The sequence below is a fragment of the Hippoglossus hippoglossus genome, chromosome 15 (genome assembly GCF_009819705.1).
Source record: "Hippoglossus hippoglossus isolate fHipHip1 chromosome 15, fHipHip1.pri, whole genome shotgun sequence".
In the NCBI taxonomy this organism is placed as follows: domain Eukaryota; kingdom Metazoa; phylum Chordata; class Actinopteri; order Pleuronectiformes; family Pleuronectidae; genus Hippoglossus; species Hippoglossus hippoglossus.
Genome location: NC_047165.1, coordinates 16,152,972 through 16,180,837, shown reverse-complemented (window position 1 = coordinate 16,180,837; position 27,866 = coordinate 16,152,972). Strand labels below are relative to the sequence as shown.

Genomic DNA, 27,866 nt, shown 5'->3' with positions numbered 1-27,866 from the left:
GTAGACAAGGAATTATGAAACAAGATCGTGGATATCTGTGAAGATTCTCAGTCATCTAGGTCGTAGTATCTCCAGAAGTTGTACTAGTGTACATAGGCAACTGGACTTGCTCGTGTTTCTTGCAGACGTTTCACCTCTCATCCAAACACAAGCAAGTCCAGTTGCCTGTTTATACTTGAACAACCTCTGAAGAAAATCTTGTTAAAAAGGACTCAACAAAATGAGATTTTATGTGACAAGCAGTCGTATCTCCTTTCTACTTGTTATGAGTAGAACTTGGTCCAGGGAAATCCACAGCATAGCGAACTTGGCCTTCCCTTGCAAAAACTCTTCAAGTGGAGAAAAATCATATGGGACTTAGCATCAGTGACGTGGTGGCTCCAGTACAACACAGCCTTGCACACACACACACACTCATTTTGAGTCCATCCTGTTCTCATGGCAATTAGGCTTAGCTTCGGGATTCTTCAGCGACTAAAGGTTCAGCAGAGTAACGAGGCGTTTTAGTGTAAGTCCGGAGAGCTTTGCTGTGGTCAACCTCAGAACCGCCTCTCGATTCATCCATGTAGAATAAAAGCAGCCTTGGGAATGGCAGGAGTGGGCAGGAGGGAGAGAGAACACATAAGGGATAGAACGGATATCCCCCCCCCCCCTCTGCAGAAATACCTTTTTGATGTAAGTCCGACCTACAGTGGAAAGTTGCCAAACTGATGTCTGTATTTTTTTTTTTTTACCAAAACATTGTCGGCCCCCGGCTGCCTGAATATTGAAAAAGTTTGTGTTCGAGCCAATTCCCATAACTCGTAAACACAGCACAGAGTTTCCTGTGATGTAGGTTTATGTTCTAAGTGAAGCATCAAAGCCTCGATCTCACCGTGTAGTAAGAAGACCCCAGTTTGACCTGGTCTTGTTAGCTGTTATTGTAGGTGCTGTATTTTGCTCTTGTGCGGCGTCATATCACATCCAGTTTACTCTAACTGTTCTACAGAGGAGATGTTTTCATTCACCTACACTCTGCGCTGTGTGCACTGGGGTATTATGTGGCAAAGAGAGCACATAATTAGGACGAAGCTTGTTTTGCAGAACAGCCCAGTGCTGTCTGGAGAAGCAGTAGAAAGCTGAGGTCCTTTTTTTTTTCAGTCAGTGGAGCTGAACACAAGCTGTGAAGAGTGATTCCAGTGCAGAGGTGAAACATAGGACTGGACGATATAGACAAAAATTATACCACGATTAAAATAGATATCAATCAATAGTGATAATTACCACGACCAATGTCACATTTTAGTTTCCTTGAAGTTTAAAAAAATGATTTTTGCTCCTGAGTGAAGGTTTTGGTTTCTTTTTTGAGCAGAGAATGACCAGCAGCGTAAAAATGTATGAATCTGAAGGAAATCAGTTACATGTATGTGTTACACCTCCTAACTGTCTTCACACTATGCATTTATATCGTGTATATATAAATTGAACCTTTATCATATTGCTATTGATGGAAGTGACATTGCAATAATTACCGTTATTGTTTTATTGCACAGCCCTAGTTAACCATCAGTTGTGCGATCTTCTAATGCAATGCAAACTAAAAACAAGAACAACTGAAACAGCACAGTTCAGTTCAGGTAACCAGGAGTGTAAATATACTTCATTATGACAAAGTAAGTTTCTCATTGTTCAGTCCTTGACAATGGGGGAGTGAGTCACTGCAAAACGATTTCAACAGCAGCCCATTAAAGTTCTTTTAGCAAACTATTTATAATAAAGTCACGTAAAACACCTGGTGCTGGGGCAGAGCAGTTGTAACAAGGAACGACAAACAGTTCAGAGTGCGCTGAAGCTCAAACACGGTGACACAGTGCAGTGCTACTCAGCTGAGAGCCGTACAGATACAGTTTCACTCCAGCCAATCCAAACAGCCACTTCCACTAATTAACAGCCGCAGCCTAATGAGTGACACCAGCAGGGGGTGTCTGATTGGAAGGGGAACCTGCATTGTTTTGAGTCTGCGTGGCGGAGAACACTGATGTATACAGTGAGCCGGGGAGACGCACTGGTGTTCAAATGGTTCGGATGGAAAGCAGCTACCTTACTGATGTGTGTTTGTGTAGATCTCAGAATCCCATCAAGGATTGATGCACTGTCCACGTGTTTTGTAATTTGTTGTTGTGTTTTATTATTTACTGTTGTATTTTCTTATTTGACGTTGTGTTTTTTTTTTCTCATGTCACTCTACTTGTACTATTTGCACTATTTCTAACAGATAATAACTATTGCACATTTGTATCATCTGCACATCACAATATTTATGTACAGTTTTTCTACTTGCTCATCATCCTGTGCCACTGCACTTTACTTTATAACATTTCTATACAAACCACTACAGTGAAAGGTGTATATAATGTACATACTCATCATTTTTTATTACATATTTTATTCTTATTCTCTTATCTACCTCATTCTGACCTTCCTGCTGCTGTAACAACTGAATTTCTCCAGTGTGTGGGCCAATAAAGTTTTATCATATCTTATCTTATTTGCTGTTGTTTTTTCTTTTTCTTTGCCATTGTACTTTGTGGTTTGTTGTGTTTTTTTTATTTGCCATTGTTATTTGCAACTAAGGGCCACATTAGTCACATTATCAAAGATCACATTATTAAGGATAACATTTTTCATTTAGTAAATTTAAAGAGGTATGAAGAAGCGAGGAGCAGGACATGACAGATGATAGTGATGATGATGGTGGCAGTCCCTGTTCAGTGGAGCAGGATTGTGGGGACAGGACCAGTGACTTGTACAGGTATGGATAGCGTGGATCAGTTAAAGTAAAGGAGAAACACTGAGAGACAGTTTGATGTGACATTAAGAGAAGAAATTGAACAATCATTCATTCAGGAAACGATTCAAGTGAAACGTTCGTGACCTTCACTGGAAAATGAAAGTTACACGTGTTATTACCCGTCTACCCCGGCACCAACTTTATTCCCACGTTTCCTTTCTCTTTTATACTTCACTTTAATATGCCAGCGTTATTCTTGCTAAAATTGATGGTTGCTCTCCTCCACAGAGAGACTGCTCCGTCTGGATCAGGAGGAGAGACGCAAGGAGTATCGTCGTCAAGATTATACATCTCTGGACAAGATTCCATCCTGGAGAGAGGAGAACACAGGTAAGGGAGACGGCTTATCTTTTCGGTTAGTTGTGTCTAGATTAGTGTTAATGTCTCATCTTAAGTATTTTGTTCATTCTTGTGCCTGGCAAACCAAAAACCTCCAGGCTCTGATCTATGGAAGAGACATGTGTTCTGTATCAGAAAGGCTGAACGAGACTCGTATTAATGTGAGATCAGGGTCACATGGATATGGGGCGATTCCCCTAGTTGCAGAGGAAATGAGGCAATAGATACAGAGCAAAGGAGAAAAGGAAGTGTCACAAGACAGATCAATCTGAATAACGGCCCATGGCAAAAATGTAAAAGATGTCTTTCTCATAAATATTTCTGTAGACAAAAAGAACTTAGTTACTTAAAAAAAACTATTTACTACAGAAAACAAACGTAACCTTTAACCTTAACGTTTTTAATGGCACAAAATTTGCATATTTCTACAACAGATGTTCAGTAGAAATAACCAATTATAAGTATTTATTTTTCTTAAAAAACATTGTGAAATGTGATGAGCAAGGTTTTAAGAAATATGATTTGGATGATGGGAAAAGATGAATTGTTGATGGTTGTAAAAAGTAGAATACGATCAGATAAATGATGTTTTGCTCACAAACTGGTTTAAATTAATGGAGGAAATACCCTCAACCCTGTATATTCTAACCTGAATTAAAGCTAAGTGTTTTCATAAAGGAAGCCTGTGACAGAAAAGGGTCACAAAAAGTGTTATGAAAGCCATGAGCAGGGTTTGAAAACTCAAAACTGGTAGGTTACAGTATTATAGCAAGGTTACTTTCAGGGTACATTAAAAGTACATAGTATTTTTTACATTGTCATGTTTCTATTTGTAAAACATAAACAGTGATGCTACGAGGTTACTTCAACTTTAAGTCCGTTTTTTAAGGAGGACTGTCCAGTAACATTACAGCCTGTGCAGTAAGAGAGCTTCACGTCTTAAAACAATCATCTACACTTAAAATACTGGATTGGATTTTCTTCAGGTAGCAGCATGTTTTTGGTTTCGGCAAACATAAAAAATAATCTGAGAGCCTTCGATTTATTTGATCAGAATTCCTCTCACCCACTGTCCCCACACACATCTTGGCAGCAGATGTACTCACAGTTTTTCACAGCCTTACCTCTATACTCTTCTTAACATAACATGGTATTAGAACTGTGCACCTAATGCTGCAGGGAGATGATGTGTCGAAAAGAATGAGAGCTTTCAAAACATACGGCAGTTTATGGTTGTCGCAATTTGTGTGACTCATACAAAACCTGCCCAAGCTGGTTGCTGTTCAGTGGAATTAAGTAAAATGGAAAATTGTTTAGAATGATGTTGGTGTTGACACCTGCTGTTGTGTTTTTCTCTATTACATTAAACAGGATATGACAAGTTTTTGTGGCAGCTTGAGAGGCTCTGAGCTGACTGTCATTTTGACTCAGCTTTTTAGAAGAAACGAAAGATGGTCAAAACAAAACTAACTTGGCTGGTTATCCACAGTTTTACTTTCACTTTTACGAAGGAGGGACTTAAAGGGATAGTTTCCCGGAAAATGAAAAGTCACTCATTATCTACTCACCACTATGCCGAGGGAGGGTTGGGTGAAGGGGTTTCAGGGGTAAACTTTGTTGCAGCCAAATCCAATACAATTAAGGTAACTGGTGACTCCCTCTTCAGATGTAATAAAACAGAAAGAAAAATACAAATGTTCGGAAGCCCTGACATTCAAATTCAACTCGAAACGGAGTCATTTACACCAAGTTTTTAGCCTGAATGTCCTCTGATGTCCTCCTCTGGAGCCGTGTTCACGTTCGCACTCACACCGGGATCCCACACACTGCACACCGGCTCTCGCCCAAAGGCACGCACGGGGTGTGTGTGTGTGTGTGTGTGTGTTGGCATCGCTACATCCACTAGCAACGACACTTCCAGTAGTGGACTTTTAGGTTTAAACCTGGTGTAAATGACGCTGTTTCGAGTTGTATTTGGGCTTCAGGACACTTGTATGACACCACAGGAGCAGTATGGAGGCATTTTTTCTGTAGATTATTCTTGATCTCCATCGTCAGCATCTTCATCACATTTAACTGAAGACTTTGTCTTTCCGAGCACATGTCCGAACATTTCATGAACCCTCCGTCTATTCAAAGAAACATATATTGTGAATATGTGTTGAGAGACACCTCTTTATGTTTGTATTCTTTCTTAAATTAATGCTACAATCAAGTTAACTTTTTGTATTTCAGCCGATGACAAGGATGAAGGAAAGGAGCCGACGGGTGGAGGAGGGCTGAGTGATAAAGTATCTCTCTATAAAGGAGACATCACCGGCCTGGAGTTGGACGCTATCGTCAATGCTGGTAAGAACTTTACTTTGCTCTTTAACCAGCTTCAAGGCAGTTGAGCTGTTAAACTGTCCTTTGCTGCCCTCTGCTGTTAAGATTCAGAAAGTGCCGGTTCATGAGGCAATGAACCAATGTGTTAAACTGGCCGTGTGTTCTTGTTGCTCTGACTTCCCATCGACTGAAATCTATTGGATGTATAGATAAAATAGTTGTCTTATTAATTCTTAAACTTGTTTGCAGTCCCACATCTTTGTCCTACATTGAGCCAGAGGAGCACACGGTTAATGTCTGAATTCATTTGACTTTTCTTTGCAGTTCTGTTCATCTTGTTTGTCATTACCGTAGAATATGAGTGTAAAAAGATTGCTGGTCTCATATCCACTACTGCTGCGAAACCCGGGGAAGGATGTAAGAGAGAGGGCTAACAGAACTGCCTTTTCCCAGAGATTTGTGCTGCAGTTATGTCATCTTCTGCAGTCGGCTCACAACCTACACACATAGTCAGAGGTGTTAAAAGATTGCTTTACCTGTTGCTTCTGCAGCTGATGCTCTGGACCGATCGACAATCCTACACCATAGCAGCAGTATATTAACACGGCCTACTTCTGTGGTTTTGTTTGAGAATTTTTCCTTCCTGCTGCAGGGTTTTGAAAAAGAAGGCACACACATTAGTCTACTAAGAACTGGGAATCTTATGTGAAATTGAGGCTCTGTAATTTATGCAAAATTAATAGATGTGAAAACCAGTGATGTAGGACACCTGACACACACCGAAATGTCACGGCAATCATCTGACTTTATCACTTTGACCTTTTTTGCAAATGAAGCACTTGTAGCCGTTATTATGGATTTAATTAAGTTTGTTTGTACTGAGTTTTGTGATAACTGCTACGTGTCTTAACTGTATTGTTGTACGCTATTTAAGTATGCATGCACTATAGTCACAGATTAATTCACTGTTTGTATTTTTTATGGCGGGAGTAATAGTGTGTGGCAGGTATGACCGACACCTTCTCCCTATATTATTGCAGACAAACAGTTTTAGTGCTTCTCCTTTTTAAAGTCAATGTTTTAAATCAAGGTTAAGGCACTGGTATAAGGCAAGCAGCGTTTTATATCAAGTTACTGGAGAACAGGGCGTCTTAGAATGCAAATTAGGTTCATGAGGGAGCATTGCAGGTTTTTGTTTAAACTGTTGAATACTATTGCAGCAGAGGCAGGTCCTTTACTTCAGCAGTTAATGCTGCCAGACGTCCAGGCTCTGATTGAGCCACGTATTAGCCGGGAGGCAATTCGTTCTCTTCAGCCGGCTGTCAGAGCGACTGAGAGCTTGTAATTTTAAGAAGGTTTTAGAAGGTTTCAGCAGTGGGCACAGCTCATGTCTTCAAACTGCAGGGTTAGTTGTCTTGGAGGAAAATTTTAATAAAAAAACATATATTGTCGGACTTTGTTTCCCTCTGTTGTGTTTGAATGTACATTTTAATGGGAATTAAATCATCTAGGCTGTGTTTTCTGGGTCACTGGTAACAAAAGACTTTGCAGCAAGGCAGCGTGTAACATTAATTATGTTGCAAACTATTTGTTGAATAGGCTGGACATGCTCCGGCTGAAGTGGCTGTTGTCCAAATTTTTAGTGACTAACAGGTCTGAGCTGCATGTGAACAAACACTGCGGATGTTGAGCAACGCACTCCGATAAGATCTCTGGATGGCGTATTCAACTTCTTTCCTTTCATCTATTCACTGCTTGCAATCTCCAGCCTGCAGTACTTCCATTTTTCTCATGCTGTTTTCCATTTAGGTTTGGCGCGCGACCACTAGGAGACTGCTGCGTACGAAGTGTGGGACTTTTTAAACACTGTGAAATTATTAGTTTTAACTTTAATAAACTGTCAGAACGTCTTTCTCTCACAAGTCAAACCTGGAGTGCAGGGATACTAATTATGCAAATTGTAGGTAAATGTGAAGGTAGGTGTGAAAGATATATGGAGACTTTGAAGGAGTCTTTTCCACCGTTTTAGGTCATTGTTCCTTTTGTATGTTCAGTGGATATGATACGGACAAACACAGGGGGAGGTTAGGGCTTTAATCCTCCCTGGCAGGGTTTGATAATTCAGTATTTGTATAATAATAATATTGGAATTTGGTCATTATGTTTTATGGCACATATGAATTGTTTTCTTATCTTAAAGAATGTGTGAAGATCACTGCTTTTCAAATGAATTAAGCATAGCTCATTGTACAGAAGTAAGACAATCTTTGTTTCTGCTTATTATAATTATCAAATGGCATTTTGAAAATATTCAATAAGAAAATTCTGGCCCATGGTTCTGTCACAGTAGTCGTATGCAGGTTGCAAAGGAGAAATGTCTGTGATGTTTAGGGGGAAATGGGCCAGCTTGGTTCTGCTGTAATGGGGCCTGCCTATAGCTTTTAGAGGGTGTCAAGTTGCTTTATGTCCCCCATTAAAGTTTAATTATTGGGCTCATTGAGTTTTTAATTCTTCCTTAATTCTGTTTGGCTGGAGGTTGGGCAGGAGGTGCTCAAACTGTCACCTGGGTGAGAGCCTTGAGAGAGCGGGACAGGAGAGGCTGTGGTGACAATCACTGATCTGCAGGGTTGCAGGGCAGGATGGCCATATCATGGGAGGGTGGTCTGGGCTGCAGCATCCACCCCCAGCAGATGGTCTAACTCACTGTCTGTACAGGTCTGCCATTACCCTGCATGAAATGTTAGACCCACTGTGCGTATTCTCCTACTCTTCTGTTTTTAAAGGATGAAAGCAACAGGAAAATGGAAACTTTTTTTGTCTTTACATCTAAAAGACTTAGGATGCATTTCTATATTTTGAATAATAGCTGTAGTATGTTGAGTATGCAGATGACAATTTTGCATTGCTCTGTGCATCGACTGTATATAAAGATGGACCACACGTCTCCACTTCCTCCACTATCCAGAGACGCTGCCATCCTGAGCCGATGACTTTATTTGGAGCCAGAGTCCGCACAGTAGCGATTGGCAGATGGAGCCTCGATAACAAGGTCCTGAAGATTCATGCACTTGACCGATTGCGAGTCAGTCTCAGCTGTCAATCATGACGTTTCACCCTGTTTTTTTATATAACATTGAGATGAGGTTTATGAGCTATACTTCAGTTAGCCACCAGGGGAGCAGTCACGTTGTCCATCTTTATATAAGGTCTGTGATATTGACAAATGCCCAGCAGTTTCAATTTGACTAGTATCTTTGATAGGTTTTGTACAAGGGAAGATGGAAAGAGCTGATTAACATAGTCTGTTTCATCATAGATGTGTTTCATAGAAAATTGTAGGGTTCAATAAAAGTTGAAAGGGGACTCGAAGTGGGTTTTAAATTTGATGTATGCCTTTTACTGTTACTATAACATGGCAAACACTAGGTAATGTCCTCCATTTTTCACTCTGCGCGCCGAGTTCATGCGAGTGTCACCATCCCTCTCGGATCAGAATGAGGTTGTAAAGATACGGTGAGAAGTGGAGAGGTCTTCTCTTATCGTGATCACTATGGTAATTATGCAGATCGGTCGCCTCCTAATCCATTACCCACTGTAAACCTTTCCCATCTTTCGTTATTAGATCATTTTTTACAGGAGCCAATTTAGAGTCCACAGGGAATCTGGTTACGAACACTATAAAGAATCTGAGGGGGCTGAGTGTGAGAAAGGCAATTGGTATTCAGTCGAATGGAGTCACTTCTGCTGCAGTCATCACGGGTTTGATGAGAGTGGTGACCCTCGGAGGGCAGAACAACATGATCCAATGGAGATTAAGTTTGACTTTTATACGTTTTTTCTTTTTGATATGCAGTCGATTCAGACAATGTTTGCCTTTGGGGTTGATTGGCACACAGGCAGAATTGTTTACCTTTATGATCAGTCATGAATAATGTTCAGGTCAGACGTCAACATGCTCCGGTCTAGTCAATACTGATTAGAATAAAACATTATTCTGCGGTCAGAGCAAGGTGACATGTGGTACAACTCTTGTTATGTTGTTATGGCTTGTAAGTGATGTCAATCATCATAAAACTCAAAGTTAAATCCTGACCAATTTGTTAGCCAACTATTGGACTGAACCCTTCTCATGTGTAATGGAGACATATTATACTTTTGCACTTTTTCTTTCCTATATATATATATATATCGGCGTCGTGATTTCAGGTGTCATCTGCATAATGCACGTCTAGTGGGTAGTCGAGCACAAACCTAACAAAGCCAGTGAGAGCAGAGGCCGACATTTCCTGACATGCGCTGGAAATAGATGACCATCATAACCAGCTAGCCAATCAGAGAAGACTGGGCTTTATTGGAAGTGGGCCTTAAAGAGACAGGAGCTAAAACCAAGCGTTTCAGACAGAGGCTGAAAAGAGGAGCTGCAGCAATGGACAGAATGAGGGAAGTGATGCTTTTTCTAAATATTAGCATTGGGCTGCTTTTAAAGCTCTACTTACTAATATGTGACAACGTATTCTCCTTTTTACACCGTGCAAGCCAATACTCACTTGTGAAATCGATTTGCAGGGGTCTAAAGGGTTGATGTGATACTACATTAATGCTAAGATATTTGAAAAATGATTACTCACCAACCTATGTGCAAAAACTAGAATGTGACTTGACATGCAAAAGAATGCTGTGGAAATTTAAATGCACCTCCAACTTGTTCATTTCCTGTAGTGATTGATAATGACTTTTTTTTTCTTTTCTCCCTCATGTTTGGGGATCTTGTCAGCGTAGACTCTTTATTAGATTTTCTGTCAGGCCATGGATGTGCTGCACAAGCACTCAGTCCCTGGAGAGTCTGGCCTCGACGGGTCTATTTGTCTCTCTGCAGATTCACACCCTGTGCTATAACCTCCCTGAGTGATGCAGCCACACTCGCAGCAATATGACTGCGATTCAGGGCCTCTCACTCTGTTCTCGCTTTCACTCGGCTGCCAGGTGTGCAAAGTACACACTGAGACTGATGCACACATCTTACCATAACCGTGACCATCACGACCTAACGCCTAACCACAACCCCTATCCTAATCGAAACTTAAATCTAGCCGTGGCCCTTAAACCAAGTCTTAGAATGTCCTCACAATGTCGGTTTCGAACAGAAATGTGTCCACACACACACACAGTACATTAGAAACCATGACATGAAGACTGTAACTTCTTGGGCAAACTTGTGATTGTTGCACTGTCACAGCAAGAATGAAAATCAATGCTCCTGGCTGAGAGAACTTGCTGCTCTGTTGAACAGTGAAATGACTCCGGTGAGTGGGCTGCATTGGGTCCTGCACTAAAAGGTCCAGTTAATCATATCAGGTCTGAGAGAGTTACAGCACAAGGACAGAGGTTTTTCCCCGTCATCAGTGTGCGAATGTGAACTGAGGTGACAAACCAGCTGGAGAGCCTCGTCCCAGTGTCCAGATTGTGTGCAGCCCCGCAGCCTGTCTCTGTTTGGTCAATGCCAATGCTGTTTGCCTCTTCTCTTTGGCCTATCTAACGCCAACATCACCAAAAGGAAATAATTTTTCACGATGTGTGACTAATGGAAAGTAATCATGGGATTATTATTGTCAGTGTGTATCCAGCTGGCACTTAGAAAAATGTCTCCCATTGCTTGGGCTACTTATAGTCTATGACCATACTGAGGGTTGGGGAGAATGAACCCCCCCCGCCCCTTCCTTCACAGTCACACATTTAGAACGTAGCTGACCCCCTCACTCTCCAATGCTCACACCTAAAACACAAACACAGCCACACAAAGCGCCGTGTAGGTCGTGAAACCGACTTTGTGTCTTCAGAGACAATTGCCATTGCTCATGAGGAGGCCTGTCATTCAGGTCAGGTCCTCGCTCGTCTGCCCGGGCGACAGAGCCCTCCATTGTTGTCAAGGTCACAAAGTCTGTTTGCATCCGTGTTTCGCTTCCTGCCCCCTTCCTCCTACCACTGTTCCAGCACCCCCCCCCCCCCCCCTACCTGAAACAATAATTTCTAAACACCCTGCCCTACGCTGCACACGCCAGATCCCATCCATCACTCCTGTGAGTAATTGAGAGGGTATTCAGATGGGAAAGTGGAAAGAGTCTCTCACCACCTTCTCTTTTCTTTTTTCCCACACAAGTTGAGGAAATAAGCTGCAGAGGTCGTTTATACAACATGGAAAGGAAAGTAAGTAGTTAAAACAAAGTACAGACTGTGCCAGCGACAGGATGGGTTGTTGGTAGGCGGACCTTAAGGGAAATTCTTTTGGCACTCTAGGATGAACTGATGGATTTTGGAAGTCAAAGGTCAAGGTCACCATGACCTCACATCTGGCCAATTCTTTCAGATGCAATATCTCAGAATCTATTGGAGGAAATTTCATTACCAATACGATAAAATGATGACGTTATAGCATTTTATCCCCAAAAGGTGGAAGGTCATCTTTACTGTGACATCACAAGGATCTGTAAAAACACTCTTCTGGTCATTATTCAACACAGTAATTAGATCGGATACTGAATTAGTGACCCTAAACTTCGGTGCCCCACTTGAAACTGTGGTGATTTTATAGAGCTTCTGCACTTGAATAATCTCCACTTTAGATTTTATAGTTTCTCTTCTGCAACATCCACAGTTGAAGCTTTGTCTACCAAACTTTGTGTTCTCTCAGAATTAGATTTACTGGCCAATCATATGAACATGTAGGTATTTAACTTGCTTTTGCATCTCAGTGAACTGCAGGACTATATACAGAACAAAATTGCTGTATCACATATAACAAAAAATAATAACACTTGATATATTTAGGTAGTCTTCAACTATATATTAGGATTCTGGAGAGAGAAATAGATGTGAGCTGCATCTTGACCGGTTGGTGGATGCATGCAATCATGAGGTGGTTTAAAAAAAATAAAAAGGGTAAAAATGTTACCCTAATAATTATGTTAGTGGTTTCAAAATGGCCATTATAAAAAATCTTTTCGAAAAACAAAGCAAGATAATGGTTTCTAAGTGGGTACTTAGTGGTGGTGGTTGCAAAATGAATCATGTCTTATACTGGTCTGCCTTTGTGCTTGTGCGTGTGCGTGTGTGTGCGTGTGTGTGTCTGTGTGTGGAAATGGTTCACTGCTCTCAAGCAGAACTAATTTTTGTAGCAGTATAAAGCTTTAATTTAACAGGTTATATAGCAGGCAGACCTTTAGCTGAATCCAATGCATAAAGCTATTGTGTTGATTGACCTGTAGGGGGCACTGTGGCTCCACCCTAGTATCACTGACATGGCTCAGTTCAAGAAGCAGGATGACTGAGCTGGTTCTGCATTTCAGATAAATCCTGTTTTTCTACTCCCTCTTTACAGATGTTTCTGCAGAGCTGTTTGCACCGACAACTGGAAATTCCAAAAAAAACCAAAATGTAAAAAAAAACGTGCTTCTTTTGGAGCTCAATTCATGGTTTTAGATGTTACAGTATTATTAGCATAGAGGAAGTGAGACTGGCTGTGAGCTGCTTCTTTTTGAGTTGGAGATGTGCAGATATTGCAAGTGTGCAGTTGCATGCATAAAAGAGGGGGAGAGTTCTTTTATCTGTTGGAGATGCTGGTTGAGACGAGCTCTCCACTGACAGACTGGAGTGCGGGTGAGGGTTGTCGAAATCAACCCCTGACTGCTGACTGTGTCTCTGCACAATGCCGGGGCAGTGTGCTCTGCATGATCGTCAGCAGGCGATTCACTGGTCTTCACAATGCCCCACTTTGAACGCCAGTTCATTCACCCCGTTCCTGCCCCCACAACGTTTTTTACTTCAGCTCCGTCATTTCAGTTTCAGTCCGTCTCAGTTTATCTGTCGTCCTCTGAATACTGTAAACCTTAGCAGGAACAAACGAATGCAAGTCGTGTACACAGAGAGCCCAGGAAAAGTGTGCACCTTAGCAGAAATACTGATGAGCTGCTCGGTTACAGGCCTGCAGTGGCAAGGTTTTCTATAATGGCCTCCTATGTATAATGGCTAGGTAATGGTAATGGCGCAAGTAATGAACAACATAATGTTACAAGTAAGTACAGGAATACAAAGCACACATTTTGGCGTGGGCGTTTTCCTTGAGGGATGTCACTTTCTTTCACCAGACACTCGATTTGATAATTTTATGCTTTAGCGTCACAGTGCTCATAGCTTCAGAGGGGCTGCAGTGGTTAAAATGAATCCATAATTCTGGAATATGCGGTCTTGTTGCCGCAGAATTAAAATAATCCAGTGCAGCGTTACTGTGACTAAGTCTCTGTCACATTTTCACCTAGGACATTGGTTTATTGTGCCCCCCCAACCTATTTTTCCTGTGTACTAAACAGAAAAGTCACTCCAGAGAAGAAGGCCCCTAACCAAGTGAAATGAAAGACCGTGGTGTTTGCTGAGTAGCTTTAAATGAGAATACAATTCCTATAACCCAGGGCAGTTCATTCAATATTTGTGAGCATTCAAGTTTGTCTCAAAGCTCAGCAACCAGGGGCTGTGTTCATAAAAGCAGCTCTCAGCTGGCCATTTGAATGCGTTTTTAAAATAACTGATGTTTCTCCCCCAGTTTTAAAAGTTTTATTTCAGAGGAATTCTCAAAGGGACACGACGCGGTTACATTTCCAGAAGCTTATTCATAAGTACTTCCAAGGCGAAAGTTTGCTTCTAACTAAGCAATTAGGGAATAAACACGAAGAGGAGAAGCAAATTTTACCTCTAATATACAAAGTATTTCTCTCAAAAGACTTTTGAAGACGTTTTGCTGGAAGTATCCAAGCATATAGGGAACATCTTGGCAGTGTAATAATGTAATAACAACCATGATGCTCAGAAGCCTTTAAGTCAATATGGTGAATTTAAAAGAATCCGCCAGTGTTTGTTCTTAGGTATACAGCTTAGTGTTAATCAAAGAATTGTCTTTTGTGTTACAGATATTTTTTAAAACTGGAATGCATCTTATCACATACATATTCTTCTGTGTATGTTTTTTTTTATTTGTGTTTTAGGAATTTTACTTTACCGGCCTCAAGTAGTGAGAAACAAGTTCCAACAATTTCCTCCAAAAATATCCATCAAATTATAGTTGAAAGTAGTTTATATCGATCGATTTTCTGCTAAGTTAGCTGTGAATAAATACTAGATTCATAGATATTTAGATTCATTATATTATAACTGGTATATTTGTAACTCTAACTTTATTTTTATTTGTCACCATAGGTTTAAAATCATACAGACAAGCTGCATCTTTTAAAGAAAATATAAAATACAGAGTGGCTATCAATTATAGGACCTTTTTAAAAATAAATATTAAGCTGGACATAATGTAGGTGTCGGCTGCTTGACATGATATAATGTCAGACAGCCATCAGTGATCTGTTAAAATGTCCATCGTACTAGAGAAATTTATAGACTCTGAATATTTTTACACTGTTTATATCCAAATTATGTTTTATAGCAGCAGTACCGAACCAGAAAACATACACATTATCCAAGGAAATCACCCTTAGGCCACATCACAGAGACCCTTTCCATCTCCTATAATGATCCTGGTTCACAGCAACAGCAGCATTTCCCATTAAAATAGAGAAGTCACGAATTAAAAACAAAACAACTTTTGCAATATTGTAATAATACAATAAATGTGAGGAGAACATTTTCTGTTTTGCCTTTTGGGGAAACAATCAGTCTAGTTGACAGTGACAAAGACATCCTAACTGTAATGGCCCTGACCTAAAAACAACTGCATTTTATACGTATACGTTTATTTCTTGATCTTAATTTCTGCCAATTAATGTGGATCTTTTATAAGACATGAGCCAGAGAAACCGGAGAGAAGTGTACCTCTCCACCACCTCCACTCTGAAACACCCTGCCAATGCTATGATGCAGTGTGTCATTGTGATGAACTGACCTGTGATGATGCTTTAATTGAGCATGCTCTATCTATTGTTGTAGTCATAATGAAAATACTCTCAGCAAACGCACTGACTGACAAATGTTCTCACCGAGGCTACATGGCTGCACAGTTGTTGCCCTCGCGCATGGTAATGAAACACTGACTCGACATCCTGATGAAATGGATTTCCCTTCTGTTAACACAAGTGATTGTGTGGTTACTGTAGGGCTTGCGGAATGTGGTCTCATTACAAAGACCTGGGTTCAGCGGAATGGTTATAGAAAGGAGGCCGGGTCCTGTTGGCTATGATCAACGGAAAGCTGCATCTGAAATGTCTGAGATATGATTCTATTAGGCCTGATGGAGTTATTATTTTGACAGGTCTCACAGCTTTACAAGTCACTGTTTGATTCCAACTCCCCTGCAAATAGTGAGTACCAACGAAACAAAACCCATTTGGGCTCATTTGTGACAAAATGATCTCAATAGTCTTTGCCTTACAGCAGGTACTGTACGCTGCAGGGTTTTATTAATTCAGTCGGTCCCTTTAAGACAGTTACTAGAGCAGCAAGGCCTCTCACACTGAGAAGTTTGACTTGTCACACTGTATAGCGCCAAATCACAACATACATTATCTCAAGGCACAGAGCTGTGACGAGAAAAAAACTCCAGAACCAGACTCGTCGTGGGCGGCCATCCGACTTGACGTGTTGGGCTGAGAGGAGAGACATTTGGGAGAGAGGAGAGGTGGGTGGAAAAGGGGGGGGGGGGGAGAGAAGAGCAGAGCAACAGGTGTAGAGTGAAGAAAGCAAGACCAGGAAGTTGCTCTGTCAGACTGGTTGTTATCATGGAAATAATAAGTGATACTTACAGATGTAACAATGTTATTAATGATAGCAGCACTGGTTAATAGCATAGACAACATGACAGCTCCCCAAAAGTGAAGCCAAAGCCACCTGGTGACTGGCTACAGTAAAGGTCAGAAATCCTGCCTCCTCCATGTTAATAGATGGGATATGGACAAAGCGAAAAGTTTGGTCCCTGTCATTTTAGGTAATTCTTATCACACTGATGTGTGTTTTCTTGTAAGTTTGGTTTTAATTAGCTATTTAATGCAATAATAATGGGGTGAAACGTCATGATTGAAGGATGAGACCGACTTGTGATTAGTCGAGTGTGTGTATCGTGCGGGACTTCACTACCACAGCGTCATCCCCCAAAGTGTTTGTATCTGGAATATTTTAGCTTAGTTTCATGATAGTGCGGAGAAGTGGAGATGCATCGTCCATCTTTATATACAGTCTGTGGCTGGTAGTAATTATAATAAGAAGAATGATAATAGTAAGAGAACCGAGATTTATAGGTTGATCAAGACTTTAGACTGGTTTCGTTTCAATACTAATACATTGGATGAAAAGTACAAGAAGGCACTGAACACATGCCTTGGTTGGGTGAAGTGGTTGTTAATGCAGCAGGGTTCAGAGGGCTGCTTCGATAGAGCAGCTAAAGACAAGTTGATGATTTGTTGTGATGTAAAGGGGGAGACCAGGGAGACCTGCCTCGGAGATTGTGTGACCTCAAAACAAACTGCATTTGTTCAACCTCGCTCAGCTGTGGAGCTGTAATGGGATGATGGCCTCTGCCATTAGCATGATGAAATGGACAAATAAGTGACTTTAGCGAAACCCACTCAAGTAAGGGGCTGCAATTTGGTCGGCCTTTGATGCTTCAGTTGGCTATGGAAACAATTTAATCTCTTTAATAGAATCTTCGCCCACCGCTCCCACCCCCCCGTGCACAAACAAAGCAGATTATGGTTCCCAATAAGGAGGAGCCAATGTAGTCTGTGTGATGGAAACAGAATACCCAATGCTGTGGGTGGTATTGGGGGTTTTGTCCCCTGTGTTCCGACACCGGTGAGAGACGCCCTCAAGACAAAACCAATCCTCCAGATTTGCCGTAACAGGGTTATGATCTTGTATCTGTTTTACAAGGGTGACCCCACCACAAGAGCACATCACATATTACAGTAAGCCATTGAGAGAAAAGTCAAAATTATATGTGGCTTAGACAAAAGATAGCTGGGCTGACAGATAGAAAAGAAAGATGGAGAGGACATAAAATCCGTAATACTCAAAATAGATTCATACCCATTAAATTAGCTTGTCTGCAGTGCAGTGACATCTCTGTGTATTATAAGCTATATCTAGGTTACTGCATTATTGTGTTGTGCTTTAACATGATGGTGAAGCTAATTTTATCTTGAGTGGCTGAAACGCAGTCCTGGCTTTTTGATATGAGCACTAAGGAAGTGATCTGCCATCCTCGCTTTCTTACCTCTCCTGCCACGAGCAGGTGTTGATTGATTTGTGCGAACATAATTTGCTGTGGCTGAATGTGGAAGATGAAAAAGTAAAGTAGCGTAAAGGAGAAAGTTCTGTGTTTGTCATCTTGAGTTTTTTTGTCATGGGGTGCGCCATTAAGACAAACATGAAGACAAGGTGCAAAGAGGATTGTATATTTATAGGTATACTTTGAAAAGCTGCCATGTTTGGGGGAAAGAATAGGACGGACGAGAGATGGGAGGAAGTTATAACAGGCAGGAGGCACAGAGAAGAATGCCGTGTACTCTCGGCAGATTTAATTTCCCATGTTCCCTGGATAATCAGGCACCACATGGCCATGCTCCAGCCACCGCAGTTCCCCAGAGGCTGTGCCGTGTTGTTGATGAAACACATCACATTACGGTTGATATAGGTGTGTTTATCATGGCTGGGTGTCTGGACGAGTGCTGGAAAAAAGATGGAACAGAAAAAGTTAGCTCCTCACTATATATCCAAAGGCTTGGAATCTTTTTCCCATTAGACATAATTACCCCTTTAATCATAGGGTATGTGTTCAGAATATAAGGACACAGGGAACAAAAGCATGTTCTCGTAACCCCAAAACACTGATTAAACATCTACAGATATATATATATACTTACAAATAGAACATTTTTGATTTGAGCAGTGATTGTGATTATTTCATCAGCTGCTTTTACAACTAGACCACAATAAAAACGTACCACTGGTATTTTAAGAGTTTGTCCTTGTCTTGCTATCACTGTCACAGTTTTCTTTCATAGAGCGACAAGTTAAAGACTCATGGATAAAAAGCCTAAACAGAAAGGGACAAGGCAGCATTAATATTTGAACTTGATGTTGTTGGATCTCTGCTCCAATGAGCATCTTTATTTTCTCTCAGTAAATGTGACTTTATTTTGTATTATAGATAACTGTAGCTCATTGCAGTAACAGGGTTGGAGGGTCACATATGGACTCCTGCATTAAATGGTGGAATGAATTATTATACATTTCATTCAGTGTATTTTTCAACAACAGATTCATTTTTGAATGAAAACAATTTGTGTGCATGAATAATTTCAGTTTTAGTACCGTTAGATAATGTTATTACTTGCACTCAACTCTTTCCACATTAGTTGCTATTAGGGCACGGACATTTAATTTTTTGGGGACATTTGATTATTGTTGTGCACTCACTCATCAATTCCACTAAGACCAATAAAACAATTTATCAATAGGAGAGTGTATTCATAGAAAAGAGCAAGGTCTTCACTTTGCAATATATTTGACTACTGACTGACTCGCTGTTCCCTGTAATTTAATCATGAATTGCAAACTGTAGTAAAACTGTTGAAATAATGCAAAACACCAGGAAAGAAATTCTACTTTTGCATATGGAAAAATAACTTTTCAGACCGTATCATCTGATGCAAGGCCATTGCACATAGTTACAGAGCAGGTAAACATATAGGAGGGTATATGAAAGTTGAGTGGCCTTTGAGCTTGAATGTTAAAAATGACTCACATTGACATCTCCCCTCCCTCTCTTCCTTCATCCTTCTGGAGGTGCTCACTTAATTCACAAAAAAGAACTACACATCATTCCGTCATTCTCTGCAACTCAGAGGATGATACTGGTGTGTGTGCACTACTGAGCACATCATACTGAAAGAAGAGTCGTCTCATCTCAGGAGCTGTTTAGCTTCTCACTGTAGGTGTAGTGGCCAAAAGCATTTATCCAAATGTGTCCTGTGGAATATCACTGCTACACCGGCTACACTGTTGTGTTTGATTGATTTTATACTGAAATGCATTTTCTAATATCACGTCCACTAATGCGTGTAAATGGGGGAGGAAAAGCAAACACTTCTCTTTATACTGCAATGCAAACAGCACCGTTAACTATATGGTTGGAAAAACAGCCATTGAGTTGAATCAGCACCTCTCTGACACATTGTCCACAACAACTGACCATTAAAAGTTTCACAAAGCTTTTATTACACCCTTCTTTTAGTGGACTGCCATGCACTGTTCAGAAGTACCCTAATAAAGTAACTCTGTGTACATACCACTGCATCTCTTAACTTTGTTGCCTTCGGGCTACGTTGGCTAAAACAGGTGAACAGATGAGTCACCCGACATTGCAGAATTGAAAGGGTAATGTGAATATAGTGACCTGCGATAATTGTGTTTCGAAGGGTTTTCTATTACGCAGGACCACTAGCATGTTAATGGAGCACAGTCCTGAAAACGGCTACACAGTGATTTCCATTTAGAAGACAACTCAATTAACTGTTGGCCAATTAAAGCTGCCCGTGCTCCTGAAATTAATGAAGAGGCATGTCAGCGCAGACCAACAGGACGGAAAGAAGCAAAAGGTCAAACAGCGCTTTCATTGATGATCTTGTCTCGTGCGATTCTTCCACCAACACGACTATGACATTTTGATTACTTTTACTGGAGAAGAGATTGTAAAAGGGAAGCAAGTGACGTATAATGCTTGTGATACAGCAAAGTAATAAAAGTAGTTAAAGCAACTATTTTACCTTTAAAATAATTGCTGTAAAACCCAAAGAATTGGCTACAGAGTTTACCCAGAGTTTGCTTTTCACACATGCACAACACAGCGGGAGGTTTTCTGCAAAGACATGTTCACAACAGCATCAGATCCTCCACATTATTCAGGCGAGAGTTGGAGCAGCCGGGTGCAGCAGGCAGAGGCAGGAAGTGATGTTTTAACTCTGCTGTGTAGATCACGTGATTTAGTTTTTTGCGTCTGTCGCGTGTTAGAAGCGTCATCAACCCCCCCCCCCCCCCCCCCCCCCCCCCCACTCGCTCGTGGCGAATCCAGCGGGGGATCCCCTGCTGTGTTCAGACATCAACTTCGCCTGGATTTCTACGGACGTGCCTGAAAGCAGTGTCTAATGCTGCTTTAAGACATCTACTGAACTCCAGATAATATCCTGAAATTATCTGGAGGGGCTGTATGTGAGATAGCAAATGTCAGAGTCAGTTGCTGTGGAAATTCTGTGGAGTTTCTCCTGCTAGCCCCCTTGTAAAAACTCTGGATAATGTCCGAGGGAGCCCATGGAAACATGCACTGCTCGGCCATGTTTAATTTTAGGACTATGAATGCGATGCATTGTAAGGAAAAAGGCAGAATATATTAAACTTCCAACACAGAGGAAACAGACGGCATCGGGGAAGAATAATGAGAACAACATATAACTTGAAAACAAACACCACTTCTTTTACAGTGCTGAAATTTTACTTTTTGCTTTGTTCATATTGTAGGTGTGTGAAGAAACGGAATCCCATAGTTTGCCTGAGGCAGCTTATAGCTCAAAGACAGTATCTCACCGACTCTTCAGTGAGTTACTGTTCTGGGATTTACTGCTATGAAAAACCACAGATCTAGATTTTGTGTCCTGGGACTTTACAACTTTTAGGCATTTTGCTGATCTTGTAAATTCTTAATAACATCTTTCCGTAAGAAGCTTAGCGTTGACTGACTGGCAGGCGTCCTCCACCAAATGAGAGGCTTGGCTTTTGGGGCTGTGATGAGGTCGGAAATGAAATAGACCTGAAGTGGTGAAACGCAACACTTGAAAGCAAGTGAAGGTCGTCAGCAGGGAGAACAGTGATGTGAGGCAAAAAAAAATTCCACTGTCCCTTTTGTGGCAAGTTGGCACAGCCTATTGAAGTGTGAGTCGAGGGACACAGTCATTAAGAGCAGAGAGGAGCAGGGCATCATCATTTTAGAACAGATACTGTAATGGTTGCCATTAACCACAATAAGAAGATTTTAATTAATTTTTTTTTAATTTTAACTGTCTTGGAACAGACTTTCTCCTCTGAAGAAGCAAGCCATCAACAAACAAACAAACAACTTCCAACAGAGCGAGGGCAAAATCATGTTTACCCATCCTCAGACAGTTTGGCACCGCGGATCGCAGATTGTTTTGGTCTTTTGTTTCCACTCATGCAAGTTGGCATCAAATCGTCAATCTTTTTTCTTGTTTTTTTGTTTCCTGTGCACTTTTCTCAAGCTGTGCAAACACAAACCAGTGCCACTTTGTTGCAGCGACTGGGGAGAGCTTGTGTTTCTCCCAAAAAATCCATGCGTGTATGTTTCAGGTTTGGAAGTGTTAACAAGCCAAGTAAAGCAGCGTGATACGAGGAGTGCAGCGCCTCCCTCTGAGAGCGTCATTATGGTAAACTAGGTTTAGGCTTTCACTCTAAACACCAGCTGGTGTCTCAATCACAACCGTCTGCTGTGGTATGTCAACATACTTCCATGTTAACGGTATCTTTTTTTTTTTACATGAGGTTCTTTCAAGAGAAGAAATCCCTGCTTAGTCTAATTAATCTGATTTACCGTTATTTTACATTTTGTATTTTCAAACAATCAGTCAGTTACTTAAAACTCCAGACAGCATCACTGACAATATTTCTAATGCCTGAATCAGCCCAATTAGTCCTAGTGGTGAAGGCAATTACCTTGTGTGTCACTGAAGAAAAGCTGTTGCTCCATCCAATTTCAATTGATATCCCTATTTACTTTTCTGATGTTGACCCTGCTGAGTTCAGTATTGCTGTTGTTGGAATGAAACTACACCTCCATCTCGTATCCTGCTTTTCTTGAAGCCTCCCGCGATGACGGGGGGAAATGGAATTTTTATGGTTACTAACTTTGGCCATAGTATTTCTTAAGATACTATCACCTGAGTTAGTATCTCATCAAAACTTTCTCAAGCATTTAAAGCTGTGTTCCATATGTGATTTGTTTTCACTTTTACCCCCGTCTCTCCAACCTGTATTTGCTTCTGTCGCCTTTGAAGAATCCACCTCAGAGCCTCGTCCTTGTCTGAATCATGTTCCTTTTCCCGCAGGGTGTTACTTATGAGGAGAGTGAAGATACATGTGTACACGTTGTTTTTCAGACTCACTCCTGAGTTCCTGCAACCAGAGAGTTGATGGAGAGGCCTTGAAAACCTGTGTGCCTGGAGATTAATCATCATAAAAGACAACAGGCCTGTGCCTCACACTGCCAAATGGTGCATGGGACAATTCACCGCTCCTGCCTGCATTCTTAGACTGCGTGTTCCGTTCACGTCTTCTCCTTCCCCACAGAAAAGCATTTGTTAAAAACTGCTTTGTGGGTTAAAAAGAATGTTAATAATTCAAAACAAAGGATTATGTTGGCATCTCACGCCAGCAGTTACAAAGGCCAAGACGTTCGCATTAAACCCATACAATATTTTTTTGCGCACAGGCAAACATTAGGGTCAGGTCTGGGCTTCATTAGGGAAATGCACTCTATTGCAATTAGCGGTAAGCATATTCTTCCGTGCACTTACCCTTTGATTGCATTGTTATAGCACAAAGGCAAGATAGATGGCTATATATTTGACGCTGGGTACTTTTTCAATTAGCAAAGTTTTCTGGGTCCATGGCGATGTGTCCCACGGGCACAGTACACGAAGCAGGCAACCTGAATGGAGCAAAGTTAGGTTTGAATTCATTAACAATTAGCTGAACTAAAAACACATTGGCTGTTACAAATGGATATTGGATACTACAAATGGAGGATTCTGTGTTTTCTCCTTGTCTTTTTAGTACCAAACTCACCTGCTCCCTATATAAGCAGCCTTCAGGTCTGAATAATTGAACATATATAGGCTTGTCTTTCAGACTGAGGCAAAGTGGTAAATCCAACAGTTTTTGACAAATTTGACGTGATTATTACATTTTCCAGAGGACAGGAAGAAAAAAAAACATTCAATATCAAGCAATTTCACCGGTGGCACTGCTAATAAAACAATTTGTCGGAGTAGTGGTGGAGCGACAGGAGGTTTCTCCCATTCATTTGTACATTTATGACTGTGAGGCAGTGTCCTCCCAGTCAGGGCCACAGCAAGAGGCCAGGAGGCGGAAGATGAATACATGATAGTTTCACTCCCCAGACATTACTAAATGAGCAAACTGGCAGTTTACAGCTACCTCTCAACGTAACCTGCATGTTTTATAGATGAGAAGAATCTCACTGACTGTCAGAGAAGGAAAGCACCTCTCAGGATGGTACCATAATGGCCTCTCACTAAAACGAGACAGGGCTTTATGGGTGTTTATCATTGCACATTTCACCAACTTTCTTTTACGGTCCCAAACGAGATGGCAACAAAGCTTGAGAGAACGTTGAAGCTTTTATTTCATTGGTCGATATGTCAGATTGATCAGAGAGCAAGAGGAATGTTCCAGTGCTTTATTATTCAGATGGCAATTAAAGTGAGAGCACTACTGTAAAAAGATCAAGTAAGTATCTACTGGTGTCTACTAACTGCTCCATTCCCCACAGGACATTTAATGTTATGCTTGTTTCATGTGCTGTTTACGTGTTCTTGATGAGGAGCCTTGGTGTTTTCCTGTTTATGTTGTGTTTATCAGCCCCATCTCTCCTCACTTGACTTTTCATTTACTTGAGATGAGCAACAATTTGAGCGTGCAAGCAGCATTAGTTAAGGGCTGATGCCAATAAAAGTGTTTTTAGGGTAAATTCAGAGAGAATTGTCAGTAATTGAAATCTTTTAATATGACTATTTGCATATCCAGTATGTAAATTTTGTCCCTGAGTTTTTTTTGTTGGTGAAAAAAAACTGAAAATGCATTAAATAGCTCTGTTCATTCAAAATCCTGAAATAATTTCATGGTTATTTATTTCCGAAGAACGGGTGTTTTTCACAAATATTCAAAAAGTTTTTGAGTCGTGAAGCATCTTTTCAAGATACCTCCATAGCAGTTTAACCTCCACTAGGACCCTGTGTGTTTCAGAAACAATGTGTATCCAGAGGTTACAGGATACATGGTCCCAAGATCTCAGCCAAATCACAAGGATTCCCTGCATTTTTCTCTTTACCACTGGGAGGTCATCAGGAGCTCATATGCCTAAGAAATGCTGAATTAGCATTGGGTGGCCAAAGATGGAGACTCGCAAGGAATTAGCAAGCAGGTAGAACAAAAGGGCTTTCTTGGAAGCTAGCGGGGTTCATCAGTTTTCTCAAGTAGTTGGATGCAAGGAGACAATGACAGAAACAATTTTGGCAAAGAGGTTTTACTACAATATCCAAGAAAAGATGGCCAAGAAGGTGGGCATTAATAAATCCTCTATTATGGGATAATGCTGTAATAAAAGCCTTATCACTGTGATGATATTACTGTGATCCAGCATGTGTAGTAACGGTACAGCAAGTGGTGGCCAATGCGTGTGAAGGCTGAAAATTCCGATCAACATTCGTCTTTAAGCGTCGTCTTAGAGTCAGGTGAGAGGCGCCAGATGTCACACGCCTGTGATACTGACCAGGTTCCTTTGGGAGAACGAGTAGAGCTGCCGGCCCTCTTATTGCCTTGCGAAGGCCTCGGGCCCTACAGCAAACATGTGCCCCATCACAGTAACTCAATAGCTCTTTCCGCACCACCCTTCAACGTCTCAACACCTTTGCAAGGTTGAGAAATGCCTCACGCCAGTTAGCTCCCCAGGATGTTGACCCAGCAGCGCAGGTCATCTCGATGGGACAAAGAGATTCTTATCAGCCCGGTTGCCTTCTCCTCACCCGCCTCCATCTTTCCCCCCTCACGCGCTGAGCGATGACTTCTCTGAAACTTAATATCAGTGATATCATCAAGGTGCTTCTTTACTCCTCTCTTAGGATTGAGAGGGGTGTTGTGAAAAAATGCCATGAGGCACTTGGCTGACGGAGGACGCCTCCAGGGAGCACGGGGCAGTTCGGTGCCATTAAGTGGTGTGTAATACAAGACTGAGAAAGAGACAGAGAGTGAGAGGGAGGAGGATAATTGTGAATGAAGAGGTTAATGCTCCATAACTCATTTCCCTCTTTTCTCCCCCCAGTAATTCAACAGCAGGGAGAAATTGCAAGCTACTCAATCCATTATGTTTCTCTTTGAAACTGCTTTGCATTTTAGTATAGTGCTTAGCTCAGCCACTCTTTTTAAAGTAGAAAATGGATATGAGCATGTTTCATATGGAGTTTCCCAGGATACATTAGTTGAAATCCTATATATTTACACAAAAAAACCCTGCAGAACAAGTTTTTCATTGGTTTTCTTGCTCACAGTATTTGGGAGAGCGGATAATGATCCCTGTACACGAACTAACAAAGTTATGAAATCAAATTGTGCTGATCAGACACACCGCAGTAATTGAGCCTATATAAGCATTTACACACCTCAGAATAACAGATCAATCAATCAATCAATCAATCAAATTTTATTTGTATAGCCCATATTCACAAATCACAATTTGTCTCATAGGGCTTTAACATGGTGTGACATCCTCTGCCCTTAACCCTCAACAAGAGTAAGGAAAAACTACTTAAAAACCCTTTTAACAGGGAAAAAAGAACGCACCACCCTTCAACGTCTCAACACCTTTGCAAGGTTGAGAAATGACCTGCTTTTTATATTCACGCTTCAAGCAACTGGGATATGATCTTAACTGGGTTATGATAAACAGGACATGATGGTTGGCATATGTGAGCATCTTATGGAAATTCTGCAGTGCATGTAAATGTATCCACCAGACTTCCATTAAAATGCATTTTTACGAGGGTTTTTACCCTGTGGTGCAGCTCAAATTAAATTATTTCAGTTTTACATGACTGAGAAAAAATATGTGTGGACATAGAAAAGCATGTGAAGGTTGATAGTGATGAATTTAACTGCTTTTTTATTGGATTTGAAGAAAAGGTTTATTTCAGTGGGGCCAAGGCTCCTTTGTACTAAACTCACTTTGTTGTTCCTGGGCTGAGAAAGCGAAATGCAATTCGCCATTTTCTTCTTATAAAGATAAGTTGTGTGGGTTACCTGCAAAAAGGCACATTTCTCTGTCTGCTTTCTTCTTGCACTTATTAACACTGAAGTCTTAGTAATTTGGATGATGTAATCATTTTAATAGCGGGATAATATGCAAATATTTGTACTCGGATTCATCCGTCTGCCTCCGCTGTTCACTACCTCCACAGAATATGCACATTTATATTCAGTCCCTCAGAGTGTATTCATAAAGTTTTCATGAGGGGTGAATTAATTTGATCCTTGAATGCTTGGCTATTACAACTCGTATTGTGGCTGTCAACATGCATTCAAAGGCTGGACGGAGGAGATGTCTTAGACCCAGGCAACCTCATTACGTACTGCTGAGAGCTCCTTTCAGAGATATTGTCTTAATTGCAGTCTTTCTCAGTTGCTGCATGAGGCCCTTATGTGTTTTTACATGATCTTTCCAAAATGTACAAATTATTTGATTATATATCTCTCCAATTGTCGACGAGTGGCTCACCACGAGATCAGAATGAGCTTCCTCATCTAATCTGATGAATCCACTGTCTTCCAGTCAATCAGCCAGGCTCACACAGATTGCACAGCCAATATCCACTCTGCTTATCAACTAATCACAACCGAGTGCTATAATCAAATAATCAATGAGCCATTTGACCAGAGTCTGTATCCCACCTCCCAAAGCTGCCAATTTAGATTTCCATTTATCAGCCTGATCCGACACTTAGGTCAATAGAACATCCTATCATACTATCCAGCCTCATTACATGATCAGTTTGCTTTAATCCAGCCATGTCTGCCAAACAGATCGCTGTCATTATTTGACCATGTTGTTCTCTGGAGAGTTTGGAAAATGTACAGTGTGTAAAAAAACTGACAGGCTATTCTATTTGGCTAACATTTACCTCCGAGGATCAGTGTAATATACCATGTGGGGAGAATGAACGTCGTCTCCATTTTGGGCTGTGAGCTGTCGCACTTATTCAGGAAAACAAAGAGCACGAGCACAAATGCCTTGTTTACCGCCATTATGAGCAGTGCGGCATTATGAGAAAGAAATGATCAAAGTCACAGCCCTCAAAATATAGATCTGTCACGAATCTGTGTTGCAGTATTCATGTTGAATGGAACGCGGAATAAAGAAGAGCCAGGCAGAAAAAGTGATGTTATTCCTTGTCTTTTATCTGTAGTGGTGGAGAGAAAAGTGGCACAGGACATCAAACATATGGCTATTATGTCCCTGAGGCTGTAG

General features: G+C 41.1%; 1 protein-coding gene across 3 annotated transcripts in view; it reads left to right on the top strand.

The window, feature by feature from the left end:
- The window catches only part of macrod2 (mono-ADP ribosylhydrolase 2), a 412,908-nt gene that overhangs the window by 2,136 nt on the left and 382,906 nt on the right, over positions 1-27,866 (top strand). For all 3 annotated transcript variants that reach the window (XM_034607896.1, XM_034607897.1, XM_034607898.1), the window contains exons 2-3: positions 3,059-3,160; positions 5,405-5,518. In XM_034607896.1, the coding sequence (XP_034463787.1) occupies positions 3,059-3,160; positions 5,405-5,518 (216 nt within the window). The remainder of the gene's footprint in view (positions 1-3,058; positions 3,161-5,404; positions 5,519-27,866) is intronic.